Below are 14,101 nucleotides of genomic sequence, written 5' to 3'. Positions count from 1 at the left end.
TTCGCACACCTCCCGGTCGGTGCCGTGGCCCAAGGCGACAGCATGTTCAGCCAGTGCGTTTGTTGTCGACATTGTTGTCGTGCTATTGCAAAGTCATAATCTGCGCAAGGAATCCTGTAGACGGCGACCGGGAACTTCTGCTTCGCTAACTTGTCTTTTTCCGTCGCCATTGCGTGTCTAACCTTGCGCGTGTACGGGGAAATGCGCGACGTCGACTTCGTATACGACCGCCCAGCTTTCGCTTACGCCGGGGACGTATCGAATCGGAGTTCTTTGCCTCGTCGCCGCGCCTGTTTTGGCGCCGGATGAGCTAGGCGCTTTTCGACAGACTGTATACACCAGCCAGGGACCGACCACAGGTCGCGGCGTGTGGCAGCCAAATCATGAGCCGCTTGGTCCTCCACGGTAGAGCGGAGTCTCGCTTACAAGCGAGAAAGAAGCTTGGTGGTCGGAAGTTCCTGTATACATGGCGCTAGACAGACGAAGACGACACAGAGTACGCAGGACAGGCGCGCTAGCTTGCAACCTTATTTCAGGAAAGCGTCAGCGCAGGGATTATATAGCAACCATGACCAGAAGATACGTTTGGGCGTTACTTGAAAAGCATAATCAAGATGTATAACTTGTAGAGAGAACACCCGGTGCCGGGGAAACGTGAAAAAGAGAGAAAGGAAAGGGGAAGGGCCAGAAAAAGATTTGAAAATAGGAACCGTTGAATTGCAGTGGTTTTTAGGTCTCAAAAAAGCTTGCCCCGATCATCTCGTTACGAATAAATAGCACTGCTAAGAGGTAGTTAAAAGAGTAAAACCAAGATAAAGCTAAAAGGAGTAATAGAGAGAAGAAACAGAAAAACATGTTGAAAACGAGTGTAGAACGCTTCTTCAAAACATATATGTGGTTTAAAAGAGTCTATATGAAGGAATCATACTTTAAATTCGTGATGGATGTGAAGAACAAGGGGTTTAAAAACAACAAAAGCACTGCAAAGGCTAGAGCCCTGAAGCTCAAGCAAAAGTTAAAACCAATAATTAAAAAAACTGGAGGGTAGAAGGATCCCGCACAAAATACTTGACGTGTACAGTGAAGGGATGGTCTTAAAAAAAAAAAAAGGACGTTGCTCCAGCGAGAGGGCTAAGGAGCATAAACTATGTGCGTGTGCGAAACAAGTCAGGAGGCAACCTTGCCGATCATTGCAAAGCATGCGAGAGAAAAAGAACGCAGCCATGCTACCCGAAGATACAGGGTACTGAATTCATAAGGGTGGCTAAAGATAAAACAGAGCGCGAAGTCACTGAGGCATATTTTATTCGAAAGATCGAGCATAAGTGCGTCAGCACGCCCTCCATTAATTTACACGACAGCGAGTTTTTGTGCGTATTAGTTTGCCTGCGCCATCAAAAATTTACATTTCGCAGTTTTAGCTTTAGGGTTCAGCCTTGCCCGTGTTTTTGTCGGCTTTTAGAGCCCTTGTTATTCACATGCGTCAGGATTTTAAAAATCATTTCTTCACGGTCCTAATCTCTTTTAAACCAAAAGTATCTTGTGCGGGAGCCTTCTACACTACAGTTTTTTATTATTATTGTTGTCAACTTGCGCTTCAGTTTTAGGGCTCCAGATTTTACCGTGTTTTTATTGTTTTCAAACCCCTTGTTCTTCACATGTATCAGGAATTTAACATTTCACTTCTTCATATATTCTATTTACCACATATATTTTTTGAAGGAGCGTTCTACACTCCACTTTTTAACATGTTTTTTTGTGTTTCTTCTCTCTGTTACGATTTCTAGCTTTTACCTGGTTTCGCTCTATTAATACCCTAAAAAGCTATTAAAAGCTGGCCCTGGTCATCTCAATAAAGTAACACTGCCAGTGTTATTCGCATGGCGATGACCAAGGCCAGCTTTTTCATAAAACCTAAAGACCAATGCAATTGAACACTTCCCATTTCCAAATATTTTTCTTGCCCTTCCCCCTTCCTTTCTCTCTTCTTTACGTTTCGCCAGCCCCGGGTGTTCTGCATAGCAGTTGTGCATCTTGATTATGCATTTCACGTAAAGCGCATCCGTATGTTCTGGTCGTGGTTGCTATATAATCCCTGCGCTGACGCTTTCCTGAAATAAAGTTGCAAGTTAGCCCCTGTCCTGTGTATTCTTTGTCGTCTTCGTCTGCCTAACGCCATGTATACAAGTACAAGTGAGACAACCACCGATTTCTTGTGACAGGTCAGGTGCAGGGCACTGAAACTAAGGCACGTACCTGCCGGTGTGCGTATCCTTCCTTACTGCACTGAATTATATTCCACCCCCGTTGCATTTTATGTCCAGCAGCCGTCGACTTCCTCCTCCGTCGTGAAGTGTGCGTCCTGTTCATACTTTTCATATTGTTCATGGGGCAGAGGCTACCACCCACGCACCGAAGGAAGACCCTTGGACGTGGTGTGAAGCTGGAGAGGACGCGAGACTCTAGTGACCCCATCGTCGAGTACGCTGCATTGACTAAAACCGAAGCTCTCATAGGGACCTGTTTAAGGATGTTCTTCTGGAACGTTAAGTAGGCAGACAGAATTGCAAAGTCTACTGAGGTCCGGAACGTCGATTGGCCAGACGACGCACAAACGCTCAATAGCAGCGAAGGCAATCTACCTCCAATATACGCTCGCTGCTTACGTCACATGGTGAAGCCTACACAATGAACCATCACTTCCATCCCTCCATTGGGAACAAGGTTGGTCGGCGCTCGATACTCTCGCGCCGTGCACATTCCCGACCAGACGAGTGTCCGTCAAATCCTCGATTTCATCTTATTCCTCTGTAGTGCAGCAACTCACGTTCAAAAAGTGGTTAAACCTTCAAGGAACGTATGAATGGAAGGCATAGTTAGCGAAGCATTCGAAGAATGTTCGCTTTGCGAGAAAGCTCAATCACTGATACATAAAGATGCAAGAAAAAGAACTGTAGCAGCATTACGCCTTATTTCTTAGCATGTAAGTGAGAAAGCGAAACGCACAGACGTTACACAGCGGCCGAGAGTCTAACGCAAATTCACTCCAGATTCAGTCGAGAATTAAAGAAAGTAATCTTCAGCCACCGTCTGTGTTGGCTAAACGGCTACGGCATTCGGCTGCTCAGCTCGGGTTTAGTCCAGACCGTGGCAGCCGATGGAGGCGAGGGACGCCATAGGGAGTGTGCATGCATTCGAGTCACGGTGGCCGCCATTTCGGCGTCCATGCAGCATGGGTGCACGCATGGCGTCCATGCCTGCACCAATGAAGCTACTTGTTGAACGCCAAAATGGCGCCCGTGACGCCCCGTGAACACCTCCTATGGGAGGAAATTGTGACTAGGGCGTGCTCCACCGCCCACAGTGCACATCTCTCACGGCAAGAAATAGCTGTGCCGGCAGCTCGCAAAGAAATGAGAATATTCAGCAGTATGGGATAAACTGCCTCGGCTTGGTCTTTCGCGGTGTCGTACAGTGCTTTCAAATGAACTGTGAAAATGGGGCGAGAAGAAAGATAGGTGGAAGCAGCCGTGCCTCGAACACCGCAGCCTCAAGCGAGGACGAGCGTGACGCGTGGGTGATGGAGCTAGAAGAGGCCGTGCTCCGACAGATGGTCTGCCGCCGGGCTTACCACGTGAGTACACGTTTCGAGCTCATCTTGTCTCGAAAGAGCATGGGCAACAGTCGTGTTGCGAGAGTTGGCTGTGAGCAGCTTCCTATATCCGGAGACAAAAAACGCCACCTTTCACAACTTCTGTCACTATGCAAGGTTCATATGACCACACTGGAGGCAGGCGACGGACGGACGGACATTAAATCTGTCGTGTGGCAAGGGTATAACCCTGGCTTGCAAACGAAAGATTTGCTATGACCAGGTTAAGCCTCGGTTTAGCTATGGTTAGGCCTGGCTAGATATGCATGTCTATGCCTAGGCGGCTCGAAGCACAGACGGACCACGTGGCTCCTTGTGCGTTCCGCTCTGCGAGAACTCACTTCCAGCGGCTCGCCGGTCTCCGCCTCGGCTGCTTCCAAGTGCTCGTCGCGGCCTTCTTTCGGCACCTTTCGCCCGCGCTCTCCACCCGTCTCGCCTGCCCGTTTATGCTCCCTATCGATTGCTAAATCCCTCGCCGCACGGTTGGCGATGTCGACCGGATGATCAGACTCTGCCCGACGTCCGCCTTACTTCGCCCATAGCGAAGCACTGGACAGACAGCGGCGCCGACGGAGCGCGCGGCTGCAGCTGCTGCGAGTCGCGTTGTACGTCACGCGGCTACTTACGCACCTCCGATCCTCCTGTTCAAGGTCAATCGCGCAGGCACATCGAAATCGGCGCCGCTAGGCTAGTAAAGGTTTCGCTTTTAAATACTTGCATCTGAGGAAACCGATATCTCGGATGATGCTACTGACGTTGTACATACATCGCGTTCGTTCGAAGAACAGGGTTAAGACAAACGTTGTGGTGCGGGATAAGTTTTTCTCTGCAGCTAATATGACAAGGCCCAACACTACAGTGTCCTTTGCGTTGAAGGCGGTACTCCAATATATGCCAATGAGCACCTCTATATCGAAAACAGCGTCGCTGAACAAAGCGCGTCAACTGCGCCTGGAGGAAAACCGCAAGTTTGCTTGGGTTTTTCGGGGAAAGATCCTGATGAGCGGGACAGAGATCTCAGCTGGGTTAAGAATAGAGATTGACTTGGCCGGCGTTCATGCTTGTTTTGGAGCACAGCACACCCGTTCATCGGTGTCCCTCGCAGACGGCCTCAGCTTAACCTTCGATAGCGGACGATGAAAGCGAGCGAAGCAAGTACGGCGACGGGGAAGATGGCGCCAGGATATATATACAGAGGAGGAGGGTACGCAAGCGTCTGCCTCGGCGACGCGCTAAGAGATGGCGCCAGAGTACCGCGCCGTTTAAAACCCCTCAATAAACCAAAAGTAACGCAAATCTTTGAACTCGCCGGCTTCCCTCCTCGCCTAGCGCGCCGCCGGATAAACGAGCCTCCCATTGGCCGAGGCGCCGTGGTCACGTGTTAACGCGCGCTTTTTTTTGCTCTGCAGCAGACGCCGGCGCCATTGCTGGGGTAGGTGTCGCGCTTCGTTTTTTTTTTTTTTGTGCAACAGTAGTGGCGGGAAGTGTTTTGCCATCTTTGACGGCGTCTACGCGTTCCGGCGAGGAAGAACTTCAGTTGCGCGTATGAATGCAACAACTGAGGAGGCAGTGGGAAAAGATTTTTTGTAATTCCGGCCGGAAAAAGCAAGGCGGCTCGCCGAAAGGTTTGGATGCACAGGATCGGCCGGGCAAACTTCGATACTGCGCTGGATCCGCCACTTGTGAGGTGAGTGGCCGTTTTTCAGTTGTCAGTCGTGTTTTTTTTTTTTTCGGGTGATTTGGTGCGAAGCGCAAGCAACTGCAGTCTTTCTTCGCAGTAAATGCTGTTTGGCATAGTTGTAGATGGACTCGTTCGCTTGTTGGCTACGAAAGCTGTTCTTCTTGTTGTCTTATGCCCACCGTGCCAGCTCTGCTAGATTCTGCAGGTGCAGCTTTGATGTTGCGCGCATTTCGTGGCGCGTCGACGTGGTTGCACTCAGACTGTTCGCAGGCTCGACTCCAAAGTTGCAATTCATATTGTTTGAGCCACCCCGTGTTCACGTTGCTCGCGTTGGAGGTCTAGCTTTCACCTTGCGCACCGCTCCAGGAATTTTTGTCGCAGTTGGACTCCTTCGCTTACGGACCCCATACTAAAGAGGCGGTTCTCGCTGTTTGATACCCGCTGTACATGCTGCTCGCAATATATGTCTAGCTTTTATGTTGCGCGTTACTTGCCATATTTGGGTCGTTACAGATGGACTCCTTCGCTCACGAATTCGATAGTAAAAGGGCGGCTCTTGCCGTTTGAGCCTACGCTGTTCATGCTGCTCGCGGTGCAGGTCTATCTTTCATGTTGTGCGCATCGCTGGGCGTACTTGTTTTGTTACAGTTGGGCTCCGTCGCTCAAGAACTCGACGCTAAAGGTGTGGCTATCGCTGTTGAAGCCCCCGCTGTTCATGCTGCTCGCGATTCCTAAACCAACCAACGTGTTTGCTTCAGAGAGAACTGAATAAATTCGAGCTCTGATTTTTCAGCAGTTGAGTTGTTTTTTTTTCTGTTGCATGCTACTTCGACCGAAAGCGATTAACTGCGGCAATCCCGGCTACAGCGCGTTAGGCATGTAGATTACAAGAGGGAAGGCAATGTTCTCTTACAAGCCATTATTGCATATGCTGATCCAAGATGATAATCACCTAAACAAGCAGCATTCAATGACTCATGCGGAGCAGTAGTTGCTCACAAAACAGCGTTTAAATGCCTTTTTTGGTTGATTTTAATCACCCCAAAATATTAACCCTACATCAAAATTCTGATCACAACCGCGTTACAGTGCGCAACTATAGGGCTTCGTATTCGCCTGCTTACAAACAAATATTACGTGGTTTCCATCAATCGGATATATTTAACGGTAGCCTGCGAGGTGTCTGAGGTATATTAACTCCGAAATAATCTACAAGCTTTCCTGCACTAAAATAATTGAAATTCAGACGCGTAATCCCCTACTCAATAGCACAGCCCGTCGCACGAGCGAACACGCCTTTGAGAGAATATATTATAGGAGCATTAAACCGCCATCCGTTCAAATAAAGCCTAGGCCGCACATCTAGTCGCATATCGGTCCACTTCCTCTTTGCGACGTTAAATTTTTAATAAATTGGGCAAAAGACGCCGGATGAAAAACCGACTGCGAGGCATTCACTATAGTGCCCCGAGCTCGCTCGCTCACTCCACTTCCACCGTGTGCACCGCGATCAAAGCGATCGCAGTACGAAAAGTTCCGATAAAGCAGTGCAACGCGGATCGGGGCAGTTATTTGGGTAAGTAATTTTTGTAACTCCCATGCCATGCGGCCGAATAAGGGGCAGAAAACGCAACAACAAATTCATTCGGGCGCGCGGTCCGCTGCGCGCCAAAGCGCGAGCGTTGGGAACACAACGCGCTGAGTATATTCATTACAGTGCCGCGAACTCCAATTCCAACGCATGCTCCGCAATCAAGGCAATCGCAGGACAAAAAATTTGGATAAAGCAGCGCAGCGTTGGTCACGTCAGTTACTTCAGTAACTTATTTTTCGATCTTCCAAGTCATCATGTCATTTCGACCGAAGCCAAGGCAAAAAACGCAACACAAAATTCATCGGGGCGCGTGGTCTGCTGCGCGCCAAAAGGCGAACGTTGAGAGCGTCTGCTGGCATCCCCCTGCCTAGGTGCCGCCACCGTCGGCGTCCGGGAGGAGGACAGAGGGGATGTCGTTACTTTTAGTCAACTGAAGGGTTTTAGCGCTGTTGGCTGTTCGCCGGAGAAGTCGGTCTCTCTGTGCGCGCAGCTGAAACCTAAGCCCTGATCAGCCTCCGCTCGGCACCGCTTGTCCTTTCTGTCTGCGGTCGGCTATTGTTGAAATATCGCTACAGGTGCTTTCAAAAATCGCACTACCGTGACGCGCAATCGTCGGCCAATTTTTAACAGAGCTTCTGTTTGATCCTAGTTTTTAGTTTGAATCGAAATGATCTCTTAATGACACAAGTGTGTTTTCAGTATTCCACAGCCTAGCGTGCCCAGTATAGGAAAAAAATTCAACTTACTGTTTGCTTACCTCTTCAGCTAAGTTTCCTTTATTACCTGGTAGCTATTAGTGCTCAGTGGCTTAAGGATAACGACGCGTATTTTATGCCAGGGCACAAATTTTCTTCTCTGCCACGAGTACAAGGGGGTGGTGTTTCATTCTATATAATAGAGGATGTAGCTTTTGAAGTCCTGCCTACCCTTGCTATCAGTGAGCACACAATTGAGGCGCTATTCGTACTAAAACCTATATGCGGTAAAATTACTGGCGTGGTCTACCGCCCTCCTGGTAGTACAGTTTAGTCTTTTAAAAAAATTGCTGGTGGTTTAGCGCTGGTTAAACCTGATCGAAAGCGAAAAGCTGCATCTCAGTGGCTAGTCGAGCGACTGGCGGTCTCCACTGCAGGCGTCGCATCGAACACACCTATATAGCGTTAGGCTGAACGCATCGAAGTGCGCCGGCGTCTTATGCAGAACCCACCTTGATGCCCTGCGCATGCGATTCCAGCAGACGCTTTTCCGCTCCGCTCGGTGTCACGGAGGCAGCACACCTGGGACGCCTCCTTTCCCCCTCTCCGCAACGCAGTGACGGAGCGCACATCTGCCGCTCTCCACGGCAGGCGTCGCATCGATCACACCTAGCGTTCTGCTGAACGCATCAAAGTGCACCGGCGTTTTATGCAGAACCCACTTTCAAGACCTGCGCATGCGATGCCGGCAGACGCTTTCCTGCTTGACCGAAGGTCAAAGTCAAAGTCGAGATGGCGTAACAGGCACTGGTGTGTCGCTTCTGTAGCTGATGTCATGTGTCGAACCTGACTACCACCAGTTATTCTCATGGTCTGACCTCTAGCTACATTCAAGGTGAAACTTGCGGACGCGCTGACGGCTCGAAAAGCTGGCGCAGGAAAGCTTTTCGCTTCAAAACATTAATCAGTATAGATAGTGTATATATACGCTCCCCTATCCTTTCTTTCCATCGCTCCCCCTTTCTTTGCCTCTCCCTGTCCTCTTATTCCCGCTAGTCTCACCTCAGGTGCTTCAGGTTTCGATGGAAGATGCCGCGGCCAGCAACGTCGTTTCCTTCCATTGTTATTTTATAGACAAAAAGCCATTAACAACAATATATAGCCGTTTTGACCTTTTAAAACGGTAGCCGTGTTATAATTGTAGGAGACTAACATAGATCTTTCTCAAGGCGCTAACAATTACCCCTTACTTTTAAAGCCGTAAAACACATGCAATACAATAACAGAGCCCACACGCATAACTGGCTGCTCCAGTGCGTTAATACACAATGCGCTTAGCAAGATCACACGAAATAGATAGGCCAGAACTTATCTAGATTCAATAGCTAGTCACATACCTGTCTTTGTTAGTGCTAACCCCCCCCCCCCCCCCCCAAAAAAAAAAGCTCCTAAGATAACTGGTCGTGGACCACTGAAAAAGGTTGGTTATCGGTCACTCCATGAGATCCTAAAGCTAACAGCCTTCTTCGACACATACAATAGCGACATAAACAAGGTGTTACAAATTTCTTTAATACACTTCAGGATGCCATTTTCGAACAATTATACAAACACGACTTCGAGCAGGTATACTGCTCCTATATTCGCATGGATGACTGACTAAAATGCTAGACATATTGAAGGAGAAAGAAAAAATGCACCACAAATGGAAACAGGCCAGGACTAATAACTGTTATTTAAGCCAGTTTGTTCCTTTTTGGGACAAAGGGACACATACGTCCCATTTTGTTCCCCATTTTAAAGGGCTCGTGAGAGGCAGTGGGACGCAGCAGCCCCACCTATGCTGTGTTCCCACCTAAATCTTTCAATGCTTTGCTTTAGAATGGTTTCAGCCGCGTCCACTGGACAAGGTAGCGAGTAGAGAACTCGCTCTCTCTAATGCCAAAGCCCTGAGGGTAAAACAAATGAAACGAAATGAAACTTCGTTCTTTTCTTGCGAGCGCATTGCAAGTTTTTGGCTATAACTGCTCTGGCAAAAAGAAAAGTAAACCAAAATGCGCGGTGTTTCCTTTTCTCTGCATGCAGAGGAAGAACCATAGATCACAACGTGCACTTCTGAAGATTTCAGATGACGAGTAATAGAAGAAAGCACTTTTCTTAACATGCTGAAAATAGTTGGACATTTAACGACTGAATGTTGTGGGGTAATTTTCAAAAATCGTATGAAGATAGTTTATTCGTCGCTGCCAAATCATCAATAGCCTAATTTTCAGAACCGCCAGCAGCAACAAGACTTTCCGAATGAACGTGGATGGTAAAAAAATCGCCAGAAACAACCGTGTGAAAGTCGAACAAATGCGTAGGCGCCATTGGTGTTCTAAGAAGCAGCTAAGTGAGGAAACCCATGTGGGTTAATGGAACAAATACGTCCCATTTTCTTTATTCCCATCTAGAGCTAACGGGTCAAATATGCCCTATTTTTTCCCACTTAACTGTGTGTGCTAAAACGGTGAATTTCCTTGAGAACAGTTTCTGTGCACCTCATCTGCTGGTGCAATAAAAAAAAATTCGGCATTTTTGCAAAAAAATAATATATGCTGCCCTACAAAGGGTTAAGCGCTTATGGAACCTGTTGGTAAGAATATTATTCATCTTTCATTGATAACGCTCATGGCAACACGAATCAAATTTGGCCTATGTAACAGGCGCAATAAGGCTTCGTTCAGAGGAACGTATATTACTTGCTTGAATTGATCAGGAAAAGAGCCGATCAGTTTAATAAATAGTTAGTAAATATTGAACCGTAACTAGCCACCCAATTACCTCTAGTCTCTGAATATATGCAACCATTGAAATCAGTTGTGAAAAAATTTGTAGTTGAAGATATTGCGATGGATGAAATAACAGTGGTTAAAGAGTTTAGAACTTACAAGGCTGCAGGGTTCGATGAAATCCAGGTTCAAGTTGTTAAGGATAATATGGACATATTTACTGAGCCACTCCATCTATCTATTCACTATCTTCATAGTGCAATATGCCCTTCAGGGTTAGATATAGCAAAAGTAATTCCGACTTATCAAGGTGAAGATAGCTCTAATCCATCAACTTATAGGCCGATATCAATTAGCAGTGTTAATACAGTTTTCTAAAAGATACTCTCTTCATATAAGTTAGTTTATATTGCGAATAAGGCAGCGTCACGTTTGGGTTTTCTACGGCGGAATTTTAGCCATTTACCAAGTAACTTAAAAACACAGCTGTATTTCAGTTATGTACGCTCCATACTTGAATATGGATGTGTTTGCTGGGACCCACACACATCTGAGTGTGTAGGAAAATTAGAGAAAATTCAGAATAGGGCAGTTAGATTTGTTCTTGGTAATTATAACTGGCAAGTTAGTATGACGGAAAGCAAACGAAAACTTAACTGGCAAGAGTTGAAGGACCGTAGAAGGTACATCAGATTGAAATTTTTCCATGAGATTTATTATTCAAAAACTGGCATAAACCGCGAACAATATATCCAGGCACCTCATTATATATCAAAGCGACTGGACCACTGCTTGAAGGTCAGAGAATTTTCTTGCAAGGGTGACGTCTTGCGTTATTCTTTTTTTTGTTAGAACTGTTCGGGACTGGAACAGTTTGCCATCGAGCATTGTATGTATTACATCTAACGAAGCATTTTTCCATGCACTGCAATAATTGCTTTATACCTATAAATGAAGTCTGTACCCCCCTGCTGTAATGCCCTGCGGGGCGATGCAGGTAACTAATAAATAAATAAATAAATAAATAAATAAATAAATAAATAAATAAATAAATAAATAAATAAATAAATAAATAAATAAATACGGCATCCTGAGCTCTCACCAACAAGCTTTCAGACCTCAAATCAACCTCCTCTGCAGTTCCCACCCTAACTCAAATGCTCAAGTGCAGCTCTACACGAGAACAAAATTGCTGTCGTACATGTGGATGCAAAAACGTCTTCAACACAAATAACCATCACATATTACTGAACAAGATAAGCAATTGTGGATTCAGGAGTTAAATTTTGAACTTACTTGGAAGCTATATCAGCGACCGCAAACAGCATGCAGTACTTAAAACTTACACGTCTACTTTGTGAACTGTGCTAACTGGCGTGCCAAAGGGGCCAGTTCTTTGGCCCATACTGTTCTCACTCTACATAAATAACCTTCCTGTTCTCCTTAAGCATTCTCAACCTTTAAATGCACGCTGACCATATCGTTTTTGTATTAATTCGTGGTAATTTGTGAGAAATACAAGATGCCCTTTCTCTATGGCACTATTCTGATCGTTTTTCCTCTATATTCACGGATACTTTTCATGTTCTGAGGTACTTTAATTTATGTGACGTTTTTTGAATTAGTTCTTTCTGCTTTTACGCCACCATTACTCTATAGTCTTCTTTTGCTCTCTCTACTGCTAATGAAGACATTTTTGTTTAATTATGCCCAGAACGCAAACGAGGCTCTTTCATGTATAGCTTTGCAGTATATACCAGAACCTTTTCTATGTTTTCTACACTGCAGCCGTATGCTATACAAATCATCTTCCTGTTCCTACTTCCATATTGTCTGGTTGGGAGGCAACGTGACCTAGCCTGCAACAGGAGGATACCGCCTTTTGAATTATCATACAGCGGTTCCTTCCGTAGTTCGCTCTTTTCTGCTCTGTGTTCACGCAGCAATTCTTTTATCCCCATTTTCGGGCTCACTTAGCCGTCTCGTTTTCGCTGACTCTTTTTTTTATGCTCGCGATAACGTCCCTGCGTAGCCTCTCGTGGGTTTTCCAGGCCTGTTCCTCTATCGCGTGTCCGCGTTTTTGCGGCGCCACTGTAGCGGCCATTCGGTTACTTTTCGTCGTGCGTAAGGTGCGGGGCACCTCATCCGCTTCAGTGCCGGTCCCAGAAATAAATTCCCGCTCTGCGTAGAAAACGGCTCACGCAATTCGCCCTTCGCGACTGCAGTGTGGGCTGAGTACCACAGAACCAGACATGCACCGACACTGCGCACAGGAAAGAGCAGAACAATAGTGATCGCACGAACTACAGTACAGCGCACTGAGCTGCCATGTTGTTTTATTGCTGTCGGTGAAGGTGCCAAGACCTGCCCGCGAACAGCAAAACCAGTAGTTTTGAATTCGCTTTGAGATATTCCATTTTTCTCACATATCCGTATCCTTTCGAATATTCGAAATACATAGGAGACTGAGTACCGAATATTCGAGTGTTCGCCCATGATCTGTTAGAGTGGATTCGGAAAACGCAGCAGCTCAAGGCCATGTGTGGAGACGAATTGTAGCGAAATATTTTGTCCGCCGGCGATGACCGCAGAGGAGACGGCTTTGTTCCCGAAATGGCCGCAATCTGGGCAGCGGTGATGATTTGTGCCATGTATACAAATTGGTTGCGTTTATAATTTTGGCGCACACAGTGCCTAACCACGAGCTTTCCCCAGAAAGCCGCGCGCTTTTGCTGCGCCAAATTAAGGTTTGATGAGTGCCGCGACATGTGCGGGGTAAACCATTTTTAAACCAGACCGAGGCGAAATTTCCACTGGCCCTACGGGGAGACTGAAATAGAACCCCTCACTTAGAGTGACGGCCACTAAAGGGCTTTCTGCTGCACTCGCTGCCAATGCTACAGAACCCTGTTGCAGTTATCACTGCACAAACTATTCTCTATCGCCAACCTTCTTCCTGCGCTATCCCTGATCGCAGATCTGGGACAGACGCTACATCGGGCCAACCTTGGCCCTGGTGAACGCCAAGCTCCAGGATGCCGGTCTGCTCTACGAGGAGCTGGCGTGCAGCTTGCAGGTGGGTGCAGTCGAGTCATCCCTTTTACGAATAGCACGCGAGCACTAAAATCCCGCCGTCAAGCGCACGGACTGCACGTGTTTCGACATTTAAGCAAACTTGTCGGCTTAGCCACAAAAGGAGGAAACCGGACAACCGAGAGCGCAGGGCAATTGTAACAAAGGCACGCCCGGGAAGCCCGGATGAACAAGCATCGGCTCTGACGAATGCCTTTGATTCGCCGGGCGAAATGAAAGCGCCACTGAGGCTCCTTCGTCTGCGCACAAAGCTCAAGTGTGGACGCTAACGGCGAGTTAGTCGAGAAGGGAAGATGTTTTTTGATGGGCTGGGTACATGACTAAGACGGAGGCGCTTCTGCTTGAACGTGTTCACGATTCATGGTCACGTGGGTCAACGAGAAGCAGGTGAATCAGTCAATCTATAAAATTTTATTTTCATCATCCAGATGTCAGGGGCGCAGACAAAAAGCTAGCCCTGAAGCTTGATTGCGCGCCTGCGCCCCCGTACAAAATTACAGGTATTGTTAAAAATGATGTATTCCCATCAACATAACAAACAAATTATATTTTAGGAAAGATAAGTGACAATGTACAGGAAGAAAAAAGGCATGAAAACATTACAAATGCAAAAAA

General features: G+C 47.0%; 2 protein-coding genes across 7 annotated transcripts in view; one reads left to right on the top strand and one right to left on the bottom strand.

Annotated features, from left to right (window-relative positions):
- The window catches only part of LOC144098252 (acetylcholinesterase-1-like), a 57,540-nt gene extending 49,342 nt beyond the window's left edge, over window positions 1-8,198 (bottom strand). The window contains exon 1 of the mRNA XM_077630757.1: window positions 8,135-8,198. Within this exon, the coding sequence (XP_077486883.1) occupies window positions 8,135-8,151 (17 nt within the window). The 5' untranslated portion in view covers window positions 8,152-8,198. The remainder of the gene's footprint in view (window positions 1-8,134) is intronic.
- LOC144098251 (oxysterol-binding protein-related protein 9-like) overlaps window positions 1-14,101 on the top strand; it is a 165,642-nt gene that overhangs the window by 15,001 nt on the left and 136,540 nt on the right. For 5 of the 6 annotated variants that reach the window (XM_077630755.1, XM_077630751.1, XM_077630754.1 and 2 more), the window contains exons 4-5: window positions 3,549-3,634; window positions 13,371-13,469. In XM_077630755.1, coding sequence (XP_077486881.1) covers window positions 3,549-3,634; window positions 13,371-13,469 — 185 coding nt within the window. Of the gene's footprint in view, window positions 1-3,548; window positions 3,635-5,149; window positions 5,340-13,370; window positions 13,470-14,101 lie in introns of those variants that run through there. The other variant, XM_077630753.1, reaches the window with a different exon arrangement.

The sequence above is a fragment of the Amblyomma americanum genome, chromosome 7, assembly GCF_052857255.1.
Source record: "Amblyomma americanum isolate KBUSLIRL-KWMA chromosome 7, ASM5285725v1, whole genome shotgun sequence".
Classification (NCBI taxonomy): domain Eukaryota; kingdom Metazoa; phylum Arthropoda; class Arachnida; order Ixodida; family Ixodidae; genus Amblyomma; species Amblyomma americanum.
The sequence above is the reverse complement of the archived record's forward strand: the minus strand, read 5'-3'. Positions and strand labels throughout refer to the sequence as shown.